Here is a 25,588-nt window from a genome sequence, read left to right as displayed (position 1 = left end):
TAAAGCCACTTACACTTTCAGATTTCTCTGTGAGCCTTAACCTCCTCTACCCCCAAGCATCCCAGTTTGTAATTAAATACACAAAGATATGCACATACATAAAGAACTCTCTCTCTGAACATTCTCAAACTCCAACCGTGTGCTGTCTTCATTGTGTTGATGTTCATCTCTGTCTTGGCTATTCAGAGAGGGTCTAAAGCCAACAAAGGCATGTCTTCTTCCATATCTTCTACCAGTCGCACTCTGATATCCTCCTGCTGGTTTGAGCCAGGCAGGTTTGGCAGATTCTTGACCCATTTCTACATGAGATTATAGAAGAAAGAAAAATACCGGGAGAATCATTAGACAACAATACATCTTTATAATTTCACTCTTTCCCAACAATTAAATATGATTTTTCTTGGCAAGGGATTTCCCATTGTTCTAAAGTCTTGAGCTCCACTCGCTAACAAAACAATTATTAAGAACATATTATGGGCATGTTATGGGCATGTGATGAAAGCACATAACAGAATTTTCATCTACAATAAATAATATTGACAAACACCTATCTTGCCCCACCTTAACATGTTTGAAGTAAATAACATACTTTATGAAAAAAAAATATATCAAGTTCAGATGTCACGTGACTTTTTTTAAGGTGGTGCACTTCTGCAAATGGCTTTGACAACATGTCAGCTTGCAAAAAATATTTGCAAGTGCTATAATGGAAAAACCTTCAAGTGATGCATCACAATTCAGCCAGCCCTAGCAAGCTTCTCCCTCTGATGGGAAAAGTACAATTAATCAAATCACACCTTCTAAAGCAAAAGTCCCAAGTCCCAGGGAGACGGCTTTATTCTTTGCACCAGACAGTATGTTCAGGCATGGCCATATAAAGCAATTGCCCACATATGGCTCCTATTATTACAGCAATATTCCATTTAACAGATCTTAATGCTTCTACCAAGAAAACATGGGCTAAGCAATACAAGGAAACATGGAAAAACCGTGGGGGAAAGCTGTCAATATCATAATGAAGAGATATTTTAATACAGCAACAGTATCAGCTATGAAAGTTTGCAACCATTAACACAGAATTTTCTGAACTTCAGAAAAATAAGAAAGCTTTTTCTTTGCTGGCTGTGAAATCAATCTGTTCACTACTCTTGAAAACATCTATATGCAAAGACATCATTTAATAGCAGTTACTTCATGCAGCTTCAAGTAGAACAGCCATTAGTAAGTCTGGTAGTTGCAGTATGCGGCTGCCTAGAAGATACAACTACACACATGTACTAACTAGCAAAGAGTCCAAGCAGGATTTTTACCTTTTTTTTTAACCTAGCATCACTTTCAAAACTGTCATTTTGCTAGGACTGACATAGAGGAAACTAACTGTGTTGCTGTCCACCTAACAGAACATGAAAAATAAAATTCAAGGAAATATTTTTCTGGGAGCTGCACTCTCAAATCACATGATCCCTTAGAAGCTTTAATGAAGGGAACAGAAGAAAGCCATTTATTGTAAGCTACAGCTTCTAGTAGAAGCTAGTCTTAAGAGGTTCAAACACATAACACCCTACAAGAATTTGGTCAACAACTGCCTGTATAGCAATTCTATACATTTCCTAGCAACCTGCACTTAAGTCCAATTTCTGTGGAAAAGTCCAAATACTGCCTGATCTTCACCATGGAAAACAAAACAAAAAAACAACAAAAACACAGCAACATGAGTAGTAAAAAAAAAAAAAAAAATGCAAGTTCCAGGAAAAGAAAAATAATCACTCTCTCTCAGCCTGACGTGGAAAAAAAAAAAATGTTGAGTAAACCAAACAAAATTATACTTAAAATAAAACACCTGCCACAAGATTCTAAAATATTACTGTTTCATTCCCAGGTGAACTAACAGCAACAGTGAAGATACTTGCAGTGTTTAAAATTAAAATGCAATTATTTACATGACATTGTTTAAGATTGCAACATTTAAGCAAATTATTATGGGTCTTTTACCTGATGCTGTCAGCCTCACTTTGTCATCTTTAGCCGATTCTAAGAAACCATTTGCTACAAAAATATTGTGCTATAACTCACCACATTACACATATGGCTCTACATCTCCCTTAAAACGTGTAATCCTAGCCATGTCTTCTTTTCACTCTTCTTTCCACAGATGAAATCTCTCCAACCATAGCCAAGTTCCGTGAACACTGCAGAAGTCCAAACATGTCCATCACTAGCTGCAATATGGTGGCACTGCTTATTTTTATGGATCTGGGATACAACTCAGTTCAACCTTCGCAGAAAAAAATGGCAGGAGGCAGAGGCTTTTTTCTCATTTATCTAGGAAACTTTATGCACTTTGGTTACCTATAATCTTCCCTGAAAATATTTTCAGGTATTTGTCCAAACCTGCCCATTCCACATTAAACAACAGATGCTAAAGTGGTCAATTTGTTACTAACTATACTACCCCTGCAATCTTTAGAAAGGTGAAAACTCTATATCATCTTTGCAAAAGAAACCTCTTTGCAATTAGTGCAAGGAAAGAGGACTGAATTTGTTTCTTAATTAGTCAGCCAGTTAATATCATTAAAAAGTCAATGAGCAACTTGTTTTTATTTAAGCAAGCTCTCAGAATTCTTACATTTCCACCGATTATAACATGGCTGGTTAGCAAATTGCCAGAGGGAGCTGACAATGAACAGCCAATCTGAACTCGCAGAGCAGAATCCAAGAGTTAGGTTAGTAAATCAGCACAGCAACAGAGAAATCTGCCTTCAAATATGGTAATACAAGTGACTGAAATAAAAAAAGGTAAAAATACAACGTAAGTGCCCAATTTTGAATTTTAGTTTCTTCTCTAAAACGCCACTATTGTTGAAAACCAGATGTCTACTCAAGAGAGTCAAACTTTCAGAATTTAAATGTCCTATTGTTTAAAACTGATGTTCATGGCATACAAAAATCTTTGAAGCTGGGTGCAATCCACTAAATTTTTGTTCCAAATAATTTTCTCATATAGAGAGTATCATCTTGTATTCAATAGTTCTTAAAAGGTACATCATGTCTCTGAATCCAGAGATCAATTTACAAGAAACTCTTCAGGCAGTCAAGTTCCTGAGACACATATTATCCTCTCTCAGGTTCTTCTTTCAGGCTAACCCAATCTTAGAAGTGCGTATTGCTCTATATTCTTTCAGAGGCTCCGTTGAGTAGGCCTGTTCAAACCACACCAAATACCTGCTGACAAAACACAGTTCTGCGAAACAAACCAGTCTCACAACACACTAGTCTCTAAATAATCAAGGTAGGGGTAGCAGGCTAGTTACTCACTTCTCAGGCTAAAGGGGTTTATATGCACACCTCCACCCTTTCAAAAGGGTAATACAGTAACCTGGATTCTTCAAATGAGCATTAAGTAGCTGTCATAAAGCAGAAAAGAAAAAAAAAGTGTCTCCTAAAATGCTCAGTGCATAAAAAGCCAGGTCCAGCCTTTGCCAAGCACAGCCTTCATGCAGAGCAGCAGGTTTCCTCTCCTACAAACATTGCAGTGAAGACTCCACTCTGTAGAGCCAGCAAACTAGAGGCTGTAACACAGAAAGCCTCAGAACCTAGAACAAATCAATCCAAAGTGCATGACCAACTTATCCTCTCCCACAAAAACCAAAACATTTGTCCAGAAGTGCTCAAAGTTACAGTAGATGCACACATATATGTGTTCACAACCTAGCACTATAACTAGAACATTCAGAAAAGATCCATCCCTTTGACCACAATCATACACACAAATCTCAAACCATTCTAATTTATAGAACCAGATTTCGGACCACTAGAATTACCTGCTCAGTTACAGGCAGAGTCCTCCAACATGATCCCAGTCCTCATGCTGTGAAACCCAGACACCTACCTCCTTTTACTCTCCTCTCCATTACCTTTTGTTCTCCCCTACCTTCTTGACTCCCTCACACCCTGCACTTAGAAACAAGAGAAGCAGCTTGCTGGGACCAAGGAGTACATGATCTAGATCTACAAGACTGCTCACACAAATCACCACCACCTGTGCAGCTGTAAAGGCATATGCCATGATTGGCATCTAACTCCTGAACAGGGCAATGTCAACTGCCAAACAGGCAGGCAGGTTCATCTTATTCACAATTTCCAGAACTGCTGTGATCTACCTGGATAGCACCACCTTGCTGGATCAGAGTCTAGTCCATAGATGCAACAGTAAAAATAAATAAATGGATAGATAAATAAATAGTAAAGAAATCAAAATTCATCTAAAGCAATTCTGAACATCTGAACAAGATCTTGCTCTTCTTCCAAGAGCTGAAATACTGAAAACTTTCCATTAGACACCTAGCAATTTCTGTAGTTTGAGGAGAAAGCAACCAAGTTTTGTAACTTCCACTGAAAAAAAAGAAATCCCACAATCGTAGAAACTTCAAAGACCTTTTCAGTTAAGCATTCCATCAAATTGACCTGGATCTTAGTATGTCCAATTTTATTTCCTCGGTATAATTCATACACACATTCAGTCATCTCTGAGGCCTATTATATACCTTACAGGGGGAAAATAGGAGTGTTGGGAAGTGGGGGGAGCAGGGCAAGGAAGGAGGAGAAGGTAGGAAGGGGAGAATTTGGGGTGGAGGAAACAGTCCCAAGTGTTTGTCATTACAAGGGAGGAGGAGGTTGTCACTGTGCTGCAGAAGTTGGTTGTTTTGTTTGTTGTTTTATTTTTTAAGACACAAATGAGTTTCAAATATCTCTCTAAAAAATATTTTTTCAATCTTTAAATAACTCAAGTATTTTTCCACTTTCTCAGATTTCTCCCAGTATTCTTAAAAAACTTGTATACATATTATGGTCTCAGTCTCAACAACACTTGGAAAAACAAATCTCCTTTATCCTACTTAGCTGCTCTTTTTGTTTTGACATCTATGAATCACAGAAAACATCTCCTTCCACAAGGCATGAACAGGATCACACATTCAATATTTGAAAAGTAAAAGCATGAAATACTGACACAATTACTGTTAGGTTACCATCTTTAATAAAAAGATCTGCATTACTCCAGAAGTGTATGAATGCATTTGGCTTTCAAATGGGTGAAACTTACAACCAGCTCACACTCTTGAAACCCCATTCCTTACCTGACTAATTCCAAATCATAATGAAAGCATATCCTTTATCAACTCAGAAGTTCCATGTAAAAATATTCACATTATCTTTCATACATTACTATCCAATATTCTTAATCTTTAACCAATATTCCACATCCCTTTCTTCCTGCAGGTATTGAAAGCTTTCCAGGAGCAGATGAATTAAAAAGAAATTTGAATTTCAGTTTTCCAAGCACCATGGCTTGGGATGGTGAAGAGATTAGTCCATTTCAGTTAACGGAAGAAAGTCATAGAAAAATCCCCAAAAGGGAGATGAACATTTAAATAATTTAAAACAATATTTTACTGTCACAATTTCCCTCTCTTGCCACTGTGGGCAGTTTAACACTGAAATGCTTTAAATGTTTCATTATGTTTATAAGGTTCAAACTACATACAGTGGCAAATTAGCACTCATAACAACGCATATTCAGTTAGATCTCACCTTCACTATCTGGGATTTATCTAAACATCAGAAAGTCACATGTAACAGTCTAATGCTGGCAGACAGCTCACTCAGAGAGATAGGGCAGAGAGTCAGAAGCATGAAAGTGAGAAAAATTCAGGGGTTGACATAAAGACAGTTTAATAAATCTTTTTAAAGGGAAAAAAGAGCAAAAGAAACATAAGGAAAGAAAGAGTGATGCAAAAAATGTTTAACCCCTCACCAGTAACCCACCAATGCCCACACAGGTCCAAAGTATTGACAGCCTCACCAACCTGCTTTCCTGCCCTCCCTGGTTTATTGCCAACTGTGATGCCATATGGAATGGAATATTCCTTCAGTCAGTTGGGGCCAGCTCTATCCATCAGCTGTGCCCCCTCCCAGCTTTTTGTGCACCCCCAGCTTCCTCGCTGGCGGAGCTGCGTGAGAAACAGAAAAGGCCTTGGCTCTGTTCAAGCCCTGCTCAGCAAGAACTAAAACATCCCTGTGCTATCAACACTGTGTTCAGCAGAAAAATCCAAAACATAGTCCCACACAAACTCCTATGAAGAAATTTAACTCTATCCCAGACAAAAGAAGTACACCATATCATAAGCAAACCCCAAACTTTTTCTAAAGGACCAGATTTATTCACCGAAAAGTTCCTTCCACAAAGTCTTAGGTTCAGCAGTGACTTTAGGTTGTTAAGATATTTGAGAACAGAGTGGTGATTATTTCCATAATCAATATCAGCTCAGCTACAGGTACACTGAAAAAAATTGAATATGCTTCAGGGATTTATTTTTTAGGTATTAATTACTGGCTTTTCATTAGCCTTCCAGGTTATTTTGTAGTCTTCTTTGAGCTATAGATTCCCCTAAGTCAATGTTTTTACTTACTATAATTCCTTCTCTTTCTTTGAAGGCAAAAGTGGCCTGTGGTCCAAGTTCAACAAGCTGGCAGCTGGCCTACCACTGAATTTGCTTTAACTGAAATTACAATAAACTTTTTTTACTTCTCAGATTACAGAAACTGATGATTTTGTTAATGACTGAAACAGCAGCAAGCTGTGCCTTCAAAAAAAAAAATGACCGGTTTAGGTCTCTGGAATCTCCATAGTGTAAAGCATCCTTTCAGCAAATATAAATCGGGTATTTTTTCCACTTCCCTAACTTTGGAAATATACACAGCCAGTTAAAGATATCTGAATACCTCTGTGAATAAAGAGAATGCTTATTGCAACCTCATCCACTTCAGTGACAAAAATGATTCTGCATTTAGAACTATTCAGAGAGCTAATGAATACACTAAACAGAGCAAATTGCTATTTTGTGAACTTCAAAAAAAAAAAAAAAGCACTGGGCTCTTCACGCTTGTTATGTCACTCCAAATAAAACTCTTAAAAGTGTGCAAGCACACCTGGTGTCAACATGTTTATACTTACACTACTAGCCTGAACCTATTTCGATACAACCAGAATCAATGCTAGCAACAGTAAAATAGCAATAAAAGATGGTCTTACAACACAAAGTATACAGTACCAAAATGAGGTCCAGATAATTTTAAGACAGTTCACTCCTCCTCTGCCCTGTACTGTTTGCACACATGCTCCCCACAGGCTTGCAGCTCAGGCAGCCAGACGAGAGGATGGGAACCAGATGGGTGCTCCCAGCAGCAGCAGGACTGGAAACCACAGCAGCAGCACACTGACAGTCATCTGGTAACAGCAGGGAAGCGTGAAAAGTAGTGCATCCCAAGGGCTTGAAAGGGAGGGGACGGACTTAGTTCCAGAGTGCCCTTCCACTGATTTTTTTTCATGGGACAAATTCCTGTTCTCCAAGGAACACCAAGTCAGATCAAAGAATAGTAAGAGATTGTACTATGGGAAGACAGAAGAAAAATGAGATCACCGAACAGACCCCATCTCCCAAATTTTTTGTAGCATTTTAATATAGGAAGCTTGGTGATAATGTATGAATCATATTATTAGTGCTTAAAATCTAAATGGTTAGTAACCAAAAATTTAGAGGACAAACTCTAAAATGCTGTTTCAGAGGAAAAAAAAAAAAAAAGCTTTATCTTTCAACAGTAGAGATCGGAAGACAACTTTGAACTACAACTTTGAATGAACAACTTCATGTCTTTTTCCTCCTCTCCTTAGTGAGGAATACTATTTGTCTTACCTCAGTGACATACAATGTTTCAGTGGACACCCATCTGAATTGCATGAAAAGGTAATAAACAAATATATATATATAAATAACCAAAACACTACTAGCATCCACCTCCACACACATACTTTAAAAGGAAAGACCCTTAAAAACAAGATCATTGCAGAATACTCTGACACTGATCTGAGTTTTTTCCCACATACCAAAAGGGAATGGATGAACACCAGCAAGGTGACAACAGCTTCCTTCTACTTCCATGCTAAACTGTTTCCTTTTTGTATTTCTCAGAATTTTGAAGCTTTTGATGCATTTTGTGCCACAAATGCAAAAACTGAGGTTCCGAAATGTTACAATCCATTAAGGTATACAATGTAAATAGTTTCTGTATTTATCCAAGCATTAGTCAACATGCAGTCTAAAAGAAGCAAGTGGATTAGTATTTTGGATGTTGTCTGCATACTCCTAATTTCAATTAATTATCTCCTATAATCAGCATATACAATTCACAGCATTATACAAATTATGAAAAATTTTCCCAGACTTCAAAGGGAACAGGTGCTGGCACTATACAGAGAATACTGAATTCAAGTATATGCAGGAAACTCTACACGGTTGTTCTGAATGCATGCTTTACATATATTCACAGGGTAATTAGTACTTAGTAAACCCATGAGGAAAAATAGAGACACAAAATTGTTTCAAGTCCAGAACTCCTTTCACAAGTGGAGCCTAGTCATCACATCCCATGTAGAGGTGTCTGGGTGAGTTACTAAATAACCACCATCTTCATACAGTTCCTTAGGAATCCTCCTAGAATTCAAGATCCTGCATGGTTGCTGTTACTTCATCCAGGCTGTTCCAACCAACACTGGTGCACAGAATCCCTCTACACAGATGTCTGCCATTTGTTCACATCAGCCAAAGAGCCATGGTTAGGCAGGCTTGCTCTGATGCAGCTGCAGTTACAGCAGTTGGCTCTCAAGCTGTAAGCTGGACTGCATGAACTTACTCACCTTTATCAAATACCCTTCTTTGAGGGTCTAATTCTGTCTTCATTTTTTTTTTTTTAAAGCTCAGCAGATACTTGCAGTAGCACAGCTGAGGCTGTAGAACCAAGCAAGATGCAAGCAGTCCAAAACCACAAAAACTCTGCTGCCAAAGCCCCTGCATCACTGATCTGTAACCATTTCAGCACTCATTTTTCACTGTCCTCTGATGATTTAGCACCTCCAACATTATATTAAACTTCTGCATTATTTCCAGTTTATTTGCACTGACTTGCTCCAATTTTAGCCCAGATCTATTTACTTACACAAAACTGTAAATAGTTTGAATGCATCACTTTTTGTCTTCCTTGACTTTGACTCAACCCTGGCTTTGGTAGGACATGTAAATCTGTCCTACCAGCCGCCAGCTCTGGCTTACTACAATAATTGCTTTTTCAGTTTTTATCCTGATGAATAGCTTCAGCAGAGTTTCCACACTAAATCTCAACTCAAGAGAGCAGGAAGATTGAGTAATAGAAGTATTAGAAGCTTTTAAAGATCAGGACAGTGCATGTGTCACGTACTAACGTTAAGAACAAGTCCCACCATCCCTTAGAAAGTTAGCATTATAACTTTAAGAATAAAAAGCCTAACTTTACCAGTAGCCCCTGTAGCAATGTGTTCTGTTAAAACAGAACACTGTTACAGGCTGCTAATCATCAGCTGAACATTCTTACCTCTCCTTCCCCAACATCAAAAGTTTTCATATTCTAAATGCGTGTACTAAATTAAGGGGATGAAACCAGTAATTTTTACTTACTGCTTTTCAGAAGACATGCAAAAATTCAGTCCTTATTCTTAATAAAAGCTGTACTGGTAGTTCATCTCCTTCTCTCCCTCCCACTAAAAAAAAAAAAAAAAAAAAAAAAAAACAAAAAACAAAAAAGCACCAAAACCCCTCATATCTGTCCTCTCTTTTTTCTCTGCCTATGACTTTCACATTTTGCATTTCTATTTGAGTTCCAATTATAAGCTTTCTGGAGGAGGAAGCATCTCTCTAGAGCTGAAAGACAGCAAACAGAAGCCAGTACTAAACAAAACACCAAATCTTTTCCATAGTTTAAGCAGACAAGGTTCACTTTTACTAGTGCAGATGACCTCAACTTACTTTAACAAGTTAGAATAGGCACTTCCTCCCTGGCAAACACAGCAAATTAGCAATGACAAGAGAATTCCAAGGTGGAAAGTCAGGTACGTGAAACTCTCACATGATGGAGATATCTGATTCAGCAAAATATCAGACCTAAAGATGTATTATTGTCTTTCATCTTACATAACTGCCTGTATTAATGTTAACCAAAGCCACGTAATGAATCCTCACCCACTACAAAAAGTAATGCAAGTAATTTTTTAGAAGTAGTTGTATGGGTTTTTTTCCTGAAGAATGGCAAAAATTCACTGCTTTAAACTTTTACACTTTCACTTGCTTTAAACTTTCATAAGCAGAATTCTCTATCTTGGATACAAGGGTAACAAAAGTCTCTGATCCAACCAACAGACAGGAGAGCTCACCTGAAATCAGTTGAGCCTTCAAGAATTTTAAGTTTTAGAAACAATGTGAAATGATTCTAATATACCTGTGAAGAAAGTGAAATCATTCTCAAAAAGAAAAGCGCAGGATATTATTGTCAAGGTAGAAATAAAAATCCGAGGAAGAAAACCAAAGGGGGAATAATTGGCAATGCGCAGCTAAGCAAAAGGGCAGCAGAGTATTATAGAGGACCACAAGTTACAAGTCCATACTTCCCTCTGTTTTGGCATACAACAACATATGGAGCTGTGTTAAAGAATATAAGAGAGGAAAAGTCACCCTTCTATCTTGACCAATGCTGTTTAAAATCAGATCTAGCTCTCTACAAACATTTTAAGTACCATAATTCAAAAAAGATCCATCTTAGATGGCAGCAAGGAACACTTCCCTGAACATTTGGGAACAACATATGGAAATGACATACAGGTAACATTTCTACCACTAGGAATATCATACCAGTTAAATAGATTGCCTGGGGAAGCTGAAGAATACCAATCAGCAATGCTGATTCAAACAAACATCTAATGAAGAATCACTGTAAGGAAAGACAGGGAGAGAGGAAAAACATGACAGGATAACTGTTTGAGGTCCCTACCAGACATTCATTATTTCTCTCAACTAACCCTGCAGAATTTCAGATATTTATTCTGCTCCCAGGGCTAGAACCACAATCATACATAACTATGTAGGGTGAAGACAAAAATCTGTATGCTATTTTTTCCAAAACATGTGTTGTGTAGACTTAAATACGACCTAGAAGGTGACTCCCAATCACTGTTCGCTTGCTTTTATATAACTTAGAAGATAAATCACCACTTCTCTACCTATCAACTTCTCTATCACTTTTACATACTTTTTTGTTTTCAAAAAAATTCTAAGAGGTTATACAATTGATATGCTGTATGGAATTGCACCAGTTTTGCTGGGTGTGATACAAATACTTCGTAGTTTGGGTTTTTTTCACCTCCTTTGTAGTCAAAAGTGGTTGCTTTTAAATCTTGGAAATATATTACAGAACCATTACCTTTTTTATTGATGCAGATTCCTGACCCTAAGAACTGCTCAAAATCTTACACCATAATTTTTAAGCTGTCACTCTTGATGAAGATACACCTGTTTAAGATAAAAAGCCAACTACAGAGACACTAAAGCAGAACACAGGTTTTGCTACTGTTTTAAAATAATTCAGGTTATGGAAACTTCCTTCCTGATGGTTTCAAACATTTCACCTCTGAAAGTAAGGTAACAGGGTAGGACATTTCAGGATAACCAGTTATCTCTAATCTTCTGAGTAATCATCCACAATCCACTTTCAGGATCAGAATTTTATATGTGTATTCTGGTTTTCTATAGAATCAACAAGTCGCATAATTTCATACTCAAATCAGTTATCACCTTGTATTTTCTTTTCACTGCTTAGCACCCAGCAGAGAGATATTACCAATTTTATAGCAATACATAAAAAACCACAAGGCATTTTAGCATCTGAACAACTGCAAGCTTCAAGTCATGTTTTAATACGTGTAAGCACATACTAACAGGCACACACGTGAAACAGCTGGAATTCTCTTTGTTTCCATAGTCACCTGTGTAAGGGCCTACTATCAAAGCATCACACTTGATATTAATCAAATTTGAAAAGCTGTTTTAAAACTACACAGAATTATTAATACCATTGGCAGCAGAATTTCTAAAGATGTTTTTCCACCATGACACAAGGCCCATTAACAATTTACATGGCCAGCAATTCTGTCACCTTTGCACAGTATTGCACTCATTACTAAAAGGTCATTAATAATTACCTTCATTTCCCATATAAATAAGCTATAGTCCTGCTCCACAATATCAAAAATATAGCCAGACAGGTGTGGCCTACAAGAGAACCAAGGTTTTTGCAACACCTAGTATAATTTACACTTTGACAACTCAAATAGGTGCCCCTATATTACATGTATACAGCATTACTCCAAGCACTTCAGAATGTTCCTGTGATAAACAGCATGAAGTATGTTTCATTCAACTTCAGGCTATAAAATACACAAAGCTGAAGTTTCAAACACTGATGCAAAGTACCATCCTAAGCTAAGGTTAGTGCATCTTTTAAAGACATTGAAACTGTCACTTCTCCATTGATGGTCTGAACAGAAAGCCGAGGTTAGCTATCATTCCCCTTCTCCAGAATTTTGGGTTCACCTATATTCATCCCACATTCAAAGTTGTTTCCATAATTTTGATACTGTTTCAAGGTATTATCTGAAGTTTTTAAATACATTTGCCAACTGAAATGAATGCAAAGCAAACCTTTGGGATCTGCCATAATACATGACTAAACATACAGGCAGATTACTGAGGTGTCATTATAACTCTGCAATGGACTTTATTAGACTTACAGCCCTACCCACAAAAATGCAGGGGGATCATTAACATATGAGGGAATAAATGAACTAGAACGAATTTGCTCCCCATACTTTGTTTGTTCAAAACATTACTCAGAAATACTAGGATAAACCTTCATTGAACTGTAAATTTTATGTTTGCAACTTCATTTGCATCCTCAACTCCTATTGCCTCAGATACCAAACACTACTTAAACTGCAAACTGCAAGCCAGGGACTGCCTGCCTTACAAATGTGTTGTCCTCAGTGCAACGAGATTCTGGCCTCTACTGCTGTAGAGCACAGTAATAATTTTTGTTTTATTGAAGCCTTCCTAAGAGACCAAGAATCGAAACAACCAACAAGTACTATGGACCACAAGGGAGATTACTATATAAAAATGGTAGCAATGCCAGTTTAAACTTCTGCTACCAATACCCATAACAGTATTTGCTTAATTCATCCAATACATCATATGTTTCATTTGCTATGCTAAACTGCTTTTCCAGAAGTAAATATTTTTATGGGAATAGCTAGGTTAACAAGGCAAGAATTCATAAATATGTCCTATTTTGGTGAGGCCTTTATCTGTCAAGGACTTTTGCACAATACCTACACTGCACTGCAATTCACTGAGTTGGCAAAAGAAATAAAAACATAGGTATATTTTGCGAAGTTCCCTGATCCTGCATTTTAGCGCAACTTAAAAATTATTATTCTGAACAACTTTTTCCAGACATTCTCCTTTCTTTAATGGCCATTAAGAGCAGGAAATTGATTCTGTGCAAGTCTGACTCAGCTACAAATAAACATTTTATCACATATATTTGCTTACACAAACTTAAATATGCATACTTCTCCTAAATGAAATTCACATGAGTCGTGCATTAACAGAGAAAAACGGTCTGACAGCACTCTTTATTGCTACAGGTCATAATTTATTTTTTTCTACATACAGCATAACAGAATTTTAAACAAAAATCATTCCTCTAAATCACTTAACTGTGTATACAAACAACTGCAAATCAAGAACCACACTGCAATAACAAAGTGTCTGAACATGTCAGGGTATAGAAAAAGGAACTAAATGCAGTCTCTAAGCTTTCAAACATCCTATAGAGTACTCAGCATCACAGTTATAATACCAACATTTTATACGTTTTTACATCTTCGTGCACCATGCAGATTAAAATGCTGTAAAACAGATACATAGTCTACATAAAAGTGTTAATTCACCAGCAGTATCTAATCAAGCATCTGCAGTGCACAGTATCGTGAGAGATCCCAGTTCCACCAGTCACCACAGCTGAAGACAAGCAGTTCAAAAGAACCTACTAAAGGGGCAGCATCAAAGCACACACAGGAAACACCCAAAGGGAGGCTGTCATCCAGGTGCAAAACCCATCTTGCACAGTGTTACTACAGGCCAATGCATTTTCGCTCATAAGAAAACACATACTTTTGGCTGATGAACCTTAACAAATCTCTGGATTCTGGGCCCAAGACACCTTCCTTCTGTCCCTGAATTTTAGGGTGTTTCTGCTCACAGCCAGCTCAGACCACCTCTCCTCCAACAAACAGGTACTGTGAGTGCTTCGTAACTGACTTCAAGGCAACTTTAGAGGACAGCCTGCCCACACTGAGCTTTATTTTGTCTGAGGTAACACAGCAAACACCCAGGCCGCCCAGCTGTGCTGCGTGCAGAGGCTGCCGTGCCGGACACGGCCACACCTGCCACGGCCAACAGCTCTCCGGCCTCAGCATCGCGCAGCAGGCTCTTCCCTCCGCCCCGGGACACAGAGTCACCGGCACGTGGTTGTGGCGTGTGCTCGTTAACAAATAAACACAAAAAGCGGAAAAACCTTTAACCGAAGGCCTGTCCGTGCCTGCTCCGCAGCCGCGTGCCCTGCCGGCCTCCGCGCGCGCACCGGCGGCCCCGCACGCACAGGCACACGTCGGGCCGCCGCGACCCGCTGCGCGGCTCAGAGACGGCCGCGGAACTCTCTCGGCCTCTCTTTCGCCCACTGGCTGAGGCCCAAATCCTCAGGCACAAGACTGCCGGGGCTGCCTCTGCGCCCGGCCAGGCCGCGCCCCATGAGCCTCTTCCTGACGGGAAGCCGCCGTTCCGCGGCCCAAGCGACCGCCCCGAAGGCTGAAGACGACCGCAGCGCGGCCCTGACTGGCTCCACTACCGCCCTCCCTGCCCAGCCAGCAACCGCACGCAGAGTCCCGGGTTTCAGCCAGGGCCGGGCCAGACTTGTCCCGAACCACCGAACTGGGCCAGCCCGGGCCGGGCCCCGCACCTACCCCTCGCGAGCCCAGCTCACCCGCCTCGCCGCCGCAGCCTGCCTACCCGCGTCCGGCACTACAGCCAATCCTGGTCCCCTACAGCCGCCACCGGCGGCCAATATATGGACAGTGTGAAAAAGCAATGACCAATCCCGGCGGGGGGGCGGGAACAGAGGCAGTGGGCTTGCACCTGCTGCCCACGGAGGGGCGGAGTGGGGCGGGGCTTGTGCCTCGGTGAGGAGCGGGCGTCTTCTCCGGGCAGGACCTGCCGCCTCTTGAGGGCTGTGCGGCTCGAATGACGCCCGGGGGTTGCCTAGCGAGGGTGGGGGTTGTGTAGCTACAACCTCCGGAGGTCGGGAGCTCGTCGCGGCCTCACCGACTGAGGTGAGCTCGGTGAGCTCCCGCGGCGGGAGCGCCGCTCACCTGCGCTTCTAGAGCCGTACGAGGAGGGTGGACACCGAGGTGACAGGGCCTGGCCAGCCCTGAGGCCCCGGTGACGGCTATAGTGCCTCATGAACGCCCGTCGTCGTTGCTCACCTGGAGTGGTGTTCCTGCCCGGATTTTGTGTTTCTGGCCTTTATTCGTTGTCTGTTAATGAATAAATTACTGTTAGCCTTTTAATCTGTTGTTTAATCATGCAGAGTGAGTTCACTTCTGGGCCAGTCACTTTTATCTGAATTTCAAAGGAAATTCTGCTATTCAGAGGCAGGCAGAAAGCAATTTCAAGTTTTACTGCGGAGAAGTGTGGAAGAGTGGCACACAGTAGCACAAAGGTTTACACAAAACAGCAGGTGATATCCATTGTACTAAAGAGGGAGATAAGCAAAAAGACATATATTACAGAGGAAACAAAGACAGGGGCAGAGCAAGGGAAAAGAAAAAAAATAATGGCCTCATGCCAGAACTACTGTGCTATTTTGTGCGCACACAGAAAGCCGGAGGAGAAGCACACAGCATATAGGATGAAGACATGGTACAGACTGTGCGATACAAAAACGAGGCCAGAAAAAACATGCTGCACGTTGTGTATAGTGATGAAGACCCCCCATTTTCAAGTATTTTATGAAGTTTGAACATTTATTTTTATTAATACAATTAGTAATTCCTTAGGGAAATCTCTTTTTATCAACTTCATGTGGAATATGTCAACTAACATACACTTACATTGTTTGACACTCTTGTCAACTTAAGTATCTTCGTACCATTGCAATAATTAACAGATCCAGTTCTCAAAAAAAAAAAAAAAGGTATTAGATGATGGTATTCTAGCCTGCTTCCATCTACAGCAAAAGTTTTTTAGTTGTCTAGTATTAACATTTTGGGTGCATTCTAAACATAACAATCAGGGATGAATAATTCATGAACACTAATATCTACCTATTGAAACATGACAACCAAGGTTGAGAATAAACTTCATCCTCAAAGAAGAAAACAAGCGAACATGCACCTAATAAAATGTGATTTCTGTGAATGTGTCCCATACTCCTGCCACCACTCCACCTGGAGTGGTGGAGGCTGAGGGGTCTGGAGCACAAGTCTGATGAGAAGCGGCTGAAGGAACTGGGGCTGTTTGGCCTGGAGAAAAGGAGGCTGAGGGGAGACCTTATCGCTGTCTACAACTGCCAGAAAGGAGGTTGTATCGTGGAGGGTGTTGGTGTCTTCTTTCAAGTAGCAAGTGATAGGACAAGAGGAAATGGCCTCAAGTTGCATCAGGGGTGGTGTAGATTGGATATTAGGAAATATGTATTCACAGTAAGGGTTGCCAGGCATTGAAACAGGCTGCTTGAGGAAGTGGTAGAGTCACCATCCCTGGAGGTGTTCAAAAGGTGTTTAGGCGAGGTTCTTAGGGACATGGTTTAGTGTTAGAGTTAGGTTATGGTTGGACTCGATGATCCTGAGAGTCTCTTGCAACCAAAATGTTTCTACGACTCTATGTAGCTTTTCTGGATTTTAGTAAGGCTTTTGATACTGTTCCTCACAGCATCCTTCTGGACAAGTTGTCCAGCTGTGAGATAAGTGGGTTCACAGCACACTGGGTGAAGAGCTGGCTGAAAGGCAGAGCTCAAAGGGTTGTAGCAAATGCGGCTACATCTTGCTGGTGAGCAGTCACCAACAGTGTTCCTCTGAGCTCAATTCTAGGGCCAGTTCTGTTCAGTATATTTATTAACAAACTGGATGAAGGAGTTGAATGCACCATTAGTAAGTGTGGTGATGATACTAAACTGGGAGGTGCTGTTGACTGTCTCACTGGACACGAAGCCTTGGAGGGTGACCTAGGTTGACTGAAGAACTGGGCAATCATGATTGGCATGGAATTTAACAAGACATGCCAGATTCTGCCCATGGATGGATTAACACTGGGCACAAGTATGAACTGGGAGAGCAGTGTCTGGGGAGCAGCCCTGCAGAATGGGCGCTGGGGTGCTGGCTGACAGCAGCGCAGTGTGAGTCAGCAGTGTGTGCCCTGGCAGCCCAGAGGCAAACCCCATCCTGGGGGCATCAAACACAGCACAGCCAGTGCTCAGAAGAGGGGACTGTCCCCTAGATTCGGCCTTTGTGTGGCCTCACCAAGAAGGTTGTGTGTGGTTCTGGGACCCATGATACAAGGAAGATGTGAAGGTCCCTGAATGCCTCCAGAGGAGGGCAGCACAGCTGGTGGAAGGGCTGTTAAGACATGTCCTGTGAAGAGCAGCTGAGGACTCTGGGCTTGTCTAGTTTGGAGAAAAGGAGGCTGAGAGGTGACCTCATTGCTCTCTACAGCTTCCTGAGAAGGGCAAGTGGAGAGGGAGATGCTAGTCACTTCTCCCTGGGATCCAGTGACAGGACACCTGGGAATGGCTCAAAGCTGTGCCAGGAAAGGTTTAGACTGGACATTAGGAAGCGTTTATTTACTGAGAGGTTAGTCAAATACTGGAAGGGGCTTCCTAGAGAGGTGATTGGTGCTCCAAGCCTGACAGTGTTTAAGAGGCATTTGGGCAATGGCCTTAATAATATACTTTACCTTTTGGTCAGCCCTAAAGTGGTTAGGCAGTTGGACTAGATGATTATTGAAGATCCCTTCCAACTGAAATATTCTGTATTCTATTCTGTTCTATTCTATTCTATTCTATTCTATTCTATTCTATTCTATTCTATTCTATTCTATTCTATTCTATTCTATGGTTCTTTTCTTCTGTCATTTTTTTTTTTTTTTCTAAAAACAGCTAGTGTTTAAAACTATTAGAAAGGAGTACTGAAAGGCATGGAGACAGACAGAGGGACAGAAAAGCCAAACTCAGATACTTTGAGGCAATGATGTGAGTTACTCAAGAAGATCAAGATATCCTACTGTTCATAGACTAGCTCTGCAATCAATAGAGCTTAAATCCCTCAGCAGCAGAGGATACAGCTCTTCAAGTCAGGCTTATATTGAAAATCATACTGTTATGGAATCTAGCTCACACACCCACAGACTGGCGTAAAAGGGAACAGGAGAAATTAGGTACCAAAGGTTAAAATTAGCCTCTGTGAATACTCTTCATGGTGCATCACCCCATCACTCCATGGAAATACAAAAAATTTTGCCTGAAAATGTCAGTCTAAATAAAAGAATACTACTACTATGAAAACATCTTGAGTTTGTATCCTCAGCTGGACGCAAGACTGAGTTCTTCCTGGAAGCTTGCTTTGCTTATTGATGATTGCACTCCACTAAAGACATAATTCAAAAGTCCAGGAAGTCTAACAGTTTCTTTCTAATGAATTTTAAATGGTTGCATAAGATACCTTCATATCACTGATACATCCACGCTGTCATTCAAATTGTATTCAAAAGAGTAAGTAAACACACAGAAAGATTTTTCATGTGAATGAATTGTTTGTAACATTAAGAACAAGTATGTAGCAGTATACAAGATATACTTTGCGGTTTATATAGATAATGTCAACATCTAGGTTTACATCTAGGTTTACAATTATAGTATAAATTAAAAATATAGTATAAATATATAGTATAAATTAAAAATAGTATAGTATAGTATAGTATAGTATAGTATAGTATAGTATAGTATAGTATAGTATAGTATAGTATAGTATAGTATAAAATAAAAATATATACCAACATCTATGGAAAGGTTATAAATCTATGTTCAGAATTTGAGATTTTAAAGTATTTTTAACTGATTAAGAAAATTATTTCAGCATGACTGGATTATTCCCTACCTTTGTACTTCAGAGTGCTTCCCCAGTTTGATTCCTGCCACTATTGCAAAAAAGATTTTAAAGATTTAAGTTTTTTCTTGATTCATTATGGCAATTTCTATGTAACAAAACATTTCTTTCTGTATTAAAAGCAATGAAACAGTACTGCAGATAAACAAATATTTAAAACTAGCTTAGTAAAAATAATTTCTCCTCCTTATAGCTAACGTCACTTACTGTTCTTTGCATGGCAGTAAGATCCAGCCCACTGAGCTTCTAAACAGGACATCTATTATTTCAGACATTTTTACATCTCCAAAACCAAACCAAAATTAAAAAGGTAACAAATGGTATATTATTTTATTCTGGGTTACATTGTGTAGATAATCTACTTGGGTGATAAAACACAACTATAATATGTAAAGAACTTGCTCCTATAGTCTGAAATTGGGCTGAATAATGAAACCAGTTATTAAAGAATAAGAATATTTAAATGGTTGCTTTATTGGTGAGATCTGGTGGTTATTCATAGCAATTACCAACTGATTAATAAATCTATATTTGATATTGCAGTTATTTAGAACAGAATAGAATAGAGCAGAGCAGTTCAGTTGGAAGAGACCTACAACAATTACCTGGTCTGACTGCCTGACCTCTCCACAGGGCACTGTCCAAATACCTCTTAAACACTGACAGGCCTGGAGCATCAACCACCTCTCTAGGAAGCCTGTTTCAATGTTATGCTGACATTCCATATACAGTATGTATTAATGATTCAGCCATGTTTTTACAGCTCAGGCCTCCTAAAGTACCTCATGTTATGGGTTAGCAAGAACAGAGCTCTGCAGAATAACTCACAGTAGTAAATGAAATCCTAACTACCAAAAAACTACCAGGACAACCAAAACATATTGAAGTTTCTTTAAAGAGACTGAATCCACTCTACTTGTATTTGTATCTCATTGTAGTGAACCAAGATGTACACAGGCTGTAAAGCATTAACAAAGTACTGCATGCAATCTTTCTATGTCCTAAAGTACTCCCTAAATAAAAATAATTTAAAGTTAATTTCCTAGGAAAGTCTCTGATTATTTCACCTCCTTCAGCAATGATACATTGAATCAGAAAATGATTAGATCCTAGCAAACAGCTCTGTATTCAACAATAACAACAAGAAGCAAAAACAAAACAAAATCGCCACCATGAAATTCCATGAAAAACTACCACACAAACAGGTACTGTACTAATCATAGCTGCGGACCTGAGACTCTCCTAATCAATATACATGCATAATTCCTGTTCATTCATCAACCAGTACAGTGTAGGATTAAAATTTGAAGGGCTTTAGTCAGGAAGACATTCTTTGTCAGGAAAGCATTCAAACGTGTGCATGAAGGCCTACGCACAAAACAAGTCAAAGGCTGCTAACTCCATAGATTCTTGTTTTTCTTACACTTGTGGTTCCAGCAACCTCTTCCTGTACCTCCTTCCTAAATTGCAGCATGTTTAAACAGAAGCATTCCACCTTTTCTGTCCTGGAAAAAAAAAAAAAAAGGCATTAAAAGACAACTAATTACTTTTACACTAGATCTTCATCTACTGTAGCAGCTCCAGCTGTTGTTTTGAACTTGCTACACCCTAGGCATGCAATACACTTTCAAACTGGGCATGAAAGATCAAACAAAATGGGTGATATAAAAACCTGTAGCTGGGCAAGATTGATCCCCTCTACCAAACTCCTTAGGTGTGTCATTGTGATATTGTAACACAGTAAAATGGTGACACTGCATCCTGTAAGCATACTAAGAGAAATGGATACTGTCACAATGATTGGTTTTGTCAGCTTAAAAAACACCAAAGTGATACTAGGACTATATAGAGCAAAATGTTTCCGTAACTAGTTTTAAGAGTTTGCACTTCTGGCCAGTTCAGCTAACCAGCTGAACTGGAAAGGCCTAACCATTGTTCTAAAATGGTTAATTTTTGCTCTTCAGACTACAGTTACAAAATATTTCTGATACAAAAGCTCAGAATAGCTGAAGTAATTTTTTCGGTGTTCTCTGGACCTGACTGAAGTACACAGTGTGTCTATGCATGTGTGTTATGTATCCAGATCTTGGCACAAAGTCTATTTTGTCACGGTTGTGACACCTCTTCTGGTGTTTAGTTGGCAGAATGAAGAAGTTCAGCTGTCTGAGTCCAAGCTGGCCTCTTCCACCAGTGCAGTGAAGAAAGCTGGAAGCAAGGGCTTGCCCCTCCTTTCTCATTGGGCTGTTCCAGATGTGGCTTCACCGCTGGGCCACAGCTGTTCAACAGCTGGTCTGCACCTAGTCCCAGACCTCCCCCAACCTGACCCTGACCCAAACAAGCCTGACTCAGCACTACGGCTTTGCCAGGTCAACACTGGGCTGTGTTTGACTGTCATCATCATCTCTGGCCCTGATCCTGACACCTGCAACATTGTCAGTGAGGCAACTGCTCCCATCTGACTTGCTGTCACACTTGGCTCCTGGCTTGCCTTCTTTTGCAGAGTAGCCAGTCCTTGCTGCACTTTGATGCAATTTTGCTATGCTGTTTTGACAAAAAGAAACAACTTTAGAAATTAAGGCTAACAATTGTTTGTTTCTTGAGAGAGAGATCTCAAAGCATTAGAGATAAGTAATGAGTTTAATCCGTTAGGAGCTAGATAAGTTAAGAGGTCTGCGATGTTATCATACTTGGTATCATGGTAATGATTAAATTCAAAAATAAATTCTGGCCTAGTCAAAGACACAGATTTTTTGAAAGCTTGTCAAAAGCTTAATAAATGTGTCTTCTGAATTTGCACAGTGCAAGGATTTCTGCTGCTCTGAGAAGATAAAGATTACCCTTCCCAAGCTCAGAGATGATAAAAATCACCTTTCTTGAGCAGTCGCAAGGGAAAATGCAACAGTGTCTCAGGATCTCCAGCTCACAGCCTGGCATTTTAGCTTAAATCATCGTGGAAAGGGAGTTTATCTTAGCCCACTGGTGATCTGGCAGATATATTTGTAAGTATTGAACCAAATTCTGCTTTCAGGTGCAGAGATGCAGGTTCAAGAAGGGACAGTGTTGATGCATTTTTACTTCTGACTGCATTTCTGGCAAAGACAGTAGGATCCTGGGGGCTGTATTTGTGCAACTGACAGTAAAGTTTGGGCTACTGTGTTTATTTCCAAGTTCCAAATGATTCTTTCAGCTTTTTTACTGACACCCTTGAGTACAAAACTACTCAAGACACTCCTTTACCCTTCTTGAGAGAAGGCAGATCTAATGTGTTGAGGCACTCTTTCCTTTAGTAGGTGCTATGGTAGAAGAACTTGATCCTAAAATGGAAAAATGCATATGAGCTGTATAGCTGCTGCAAGCATGTCTTTCACACCCCTGTATGTAACAGTTGTTCAGAATTTACCAAAAAAAAAAAAAAAAAAAAAAAGTATTACTTTGAAAACTGTCTGCTTTTTTTGTGAGGTTGTATGTATTTGTCTCAACAGAGCATTGCTTTGCTTTTTTTTTTTCTTGATAGGATGAACTGAGTTTTTGTCCATCTTCAGCTGCTGAAGTTAGAGAATCCTTGGCCAGCACAGTGCACCACTCTGTAGGGCTTTGATTCTATTTTTCACTACTTCAGCATTTTTCTCCTTACTGAATCTGAGTACTGTAAAGAACTTTTTAAGTATGTCCATGATCATATGTACCACAACAGGTCCTGGCTTAACAAAGGGGGATAAGCCTATTTTAGATGATAATTAAACCAATGACAATCTTACCTGTAGATAACTGCGGTTAAGATTTTCGAACAGGCTTAAGATTGGGATGTCAGTCCCTTCACCACCAAAATAGTTAGCTTACATTTAATTGATTTGTGTCTCTCATACCTTTTAGTGTGCGGTTTTTCTCAGACTCAAGACTGTCCGAATATTTACAAGCCATTCTGTGCAGGTAGTGCTATAGTGTGTTTTCATGTGTATGGCTAAGGAGGAATTTAGATGTCTGCTTGTAGATACCAACCCTGTAATTATGTAGCCTCTGCTTGTACCACCCCAGAGAAACTAGGACAACTGCCTAACACTGATAACATTGCTGCACAGAAAATACCACAAGGTCCTCCCTCCTTAACACTGCATAGCAGAAATGTGTTGGATACTCTGGCTGAAGTTGCAGACAAAGTCTGCACTTGTTTTGGAAGCAGAATTTTTTATCATTTTAATTAACATAAGTCTAAGAAAGGCAAATATTGTTGTAATGAAAACTAATTTATAAGAAGGGTAGAATCTGCAAATGTCAGATATAGCTTCATCAGAAAGTTAACTGATCCAAAACTGATGGTGCTTGCCTATTAGAAAATTAAAATATTCAAATTCCATGGTTAAATATGTTATACCTGCAGTTTATTTCCTCATTAATCTGATTATATTTTTGTCTGCCTCAGCGTTTTTTCAGCTTCTAGGTGTTTCAAAGGCAGTCAGTAGGACAGACTTCACTGTGAAAACAGCAGCACAGTCCACTCCATGTGGAATAACTCCCATGTTTGTTCAGCATCAGTTCTTACAGCCACTGGAGACCAGACCCGTCAGTTCTTTTCTTTATGGAACAACTGATCTAAAAATGATGCAAACAACATAATTAACAGAGGGGCTGAAAATTCAGAATGTGACTTTCCAAATTAAATAGGATGGCATAATTCATTTGCTAGATATTGATTTTTCACCAACCAGAATCCATCTAGGAATTATTATAGGAATTATCTTGCTACTTATGTTAATTTTGTTTCAGTAACAACACCTGTAAGATTTTATTGATGTAACTAGCAAACCAGATGGCAATTTTGCAAAATCTTGGAGAAAAAAGTGATTGATTTTTATAGAGTCCATTGTGTAGGACAACTTGAAAATATTAAACCGAATATACATATTGGCATATTTACAATCAAGCCACCTTGTTATGTTTGTTGATAATCTACTATACTATTGATTGCTAGATAATTCACTATACTTCAGAAACTGCTGGCTGTGTTCATATCTTTTATGTGCAAAACATCAGGAGGCTGTTGGCAGAATCTGAAAGTTCAGCATAACTTCTGCAGCCCTCACAGATCACACAGTGAAAGCCAAGTCTATTTTGTTTTTTCCATTACATGCTTCAAGCTAATTTTTTTCCTGGCAAAGGAAGTAGGATATATATACATAGCCTGAATTTTCTTTATTTATTGAGTTAATAATCTTCCCTGGCCAGTCAGATTGCTTATTCAAACTAAGCCAGTAAATAAGGATACAAACCACAGTTATCTCACTTAAAACAATTGCTGTAACATGCAAAATTATGCTCAACTTCCTATATTTTTTTTACTGCTCTGTACACTTTCAAATAAAATGCGTTGGTTTACAATACAATTCTTTCACAAAACCGTGAAAGAATGCTTTCACTGCAATGACATCTCATCTGATTTCAAAGGAGAGAAGTTTACCAACAACCATTCTACCTTTATAAGCATATAAGTTCAGATATTTTCCACCTACCATGTATATAGGAATGGAATAGTTACCAGTTAGCTCTGGTTAAGAAGCTGCACCACAGAACAGATTTGAAGAGACAGCATTCAGGTCTGTGTACCTCAGAGATAACATTAAGGAATGAGATCCAATACTACTGTCCACGTGTAAATCAGAATAGAAAGTAAATATGGTGGTACTAGCCTGGCTATATGCCTTCAGAAAAAGGCCTTAGGGAGAAACTAAACAACAAATCACATAAAAGGCTGTCTTCCTGAATTTCCCAAGTCTTATTTCTTATGTTAAAATAAAAAATTGAAAGTATTTCAACATTATTATATGTAGATAATTTACAGACTTTAGAAGCTCATTGTTCAAAGTGAACATAGAAGAAAATAAAGCCCACTACTACAAACAGTGTCAGAATAAAAGAAAATTATGTTTCTCACAACATTTGCAGATCTCAACAATTACATTTGAAGAGTCATACACTGGAGCAGAAGTTCTTGAAAGACCCTGGTGATCTACTCTGCCTGCAAAAACTCTTTTAAAGTCCTTTCAGCAAAACATTATACAGCTAAAAAAACGAGTGAGTGAGTGATTGAGTGAGTGAGTGAAGATTGTGAATGATTTGCAAACCAGTGTATATTTCTGGCTTTTAGGGGTTTTATTATACAAAATTTAAAAATTATACTCCATGCTTTTGAAAGAGGAAAAAAATAAACTCTGATTTCCAAAATGGAATTTCACCTTTTCACTTAATGAAACTGTCACCTTATCTATTAATTTCTAAATGCATTTTTTTTCCTGACTGTAGACGTTTCTGTGGAGCTATTCATTCCGAAAAACTGTTATTTTAAAAACAGAGATAATTTTCAGGCATCTCTGATCTGGAAATGTATACAAAGCTGGAGTACTT

At 39.3% G+C, this 25,588-nt stretch overlaps 1 protein-coding gene across 11 annotated transcripts in view; it reads right to left on the bottom strand.

Moving 5' to 3' along the window:
* PJA2 (praja ring finger ubiquitin ligase 2) overlaps positions 1–25,588 on the bottom strand; it is a 124,366-nt gene that overhangs the window by 17,320 nt on the left and 81,458 nt on the right. For 5 of the 11 annotated variants that reach the window (XR_010469110.1, XM_065046665.1, XM_065046658.1 and 2 more), the window contains 3 exons: positions 23,562–23,779; positions 20,613–20,694; positions 99–299 (listed from right to left, as the gene is read on the bottom strand). Coding sequence is in view for 10 of the 11 variants with exons in the window: in XM_065046665.1 (XP_064902737.1) it covers positions 99–297 (199 nt within the window). In the remaining variant the exon portion in view is untranslated. Of the gene's footprint in view, positions 1–98; positions 300–2,073; positions 2,190–5,864; positions 6,134–14,998; positions 15,182–20,612; positions 20,695–23,561; positions 23,780–25,588 lie in introns of those variants that run through there. The other 6 variants (XM_065046662.1, XM_065046663.1, XM_065046664.1 and 3 more) reach the window with 6 other exon arrangements.

This window comes from Columba livia, chromosome Z, assembly GCF_036013475.1.
Source record: "Columba livia isolate bColLiv1 breed racing homer chromosome Z, bColLiv1.pat.W.v2, whole genome shotgun sequence".
Classification (NCBI taxonomy): Eukaryota; Metazoa; Chordata; class Aves; order Columbiformes; family Columbidae; genus Columba; species Columba livia.
This window is presented reverse-complemented; position numbering and strand designations above follow the sequence as displayed.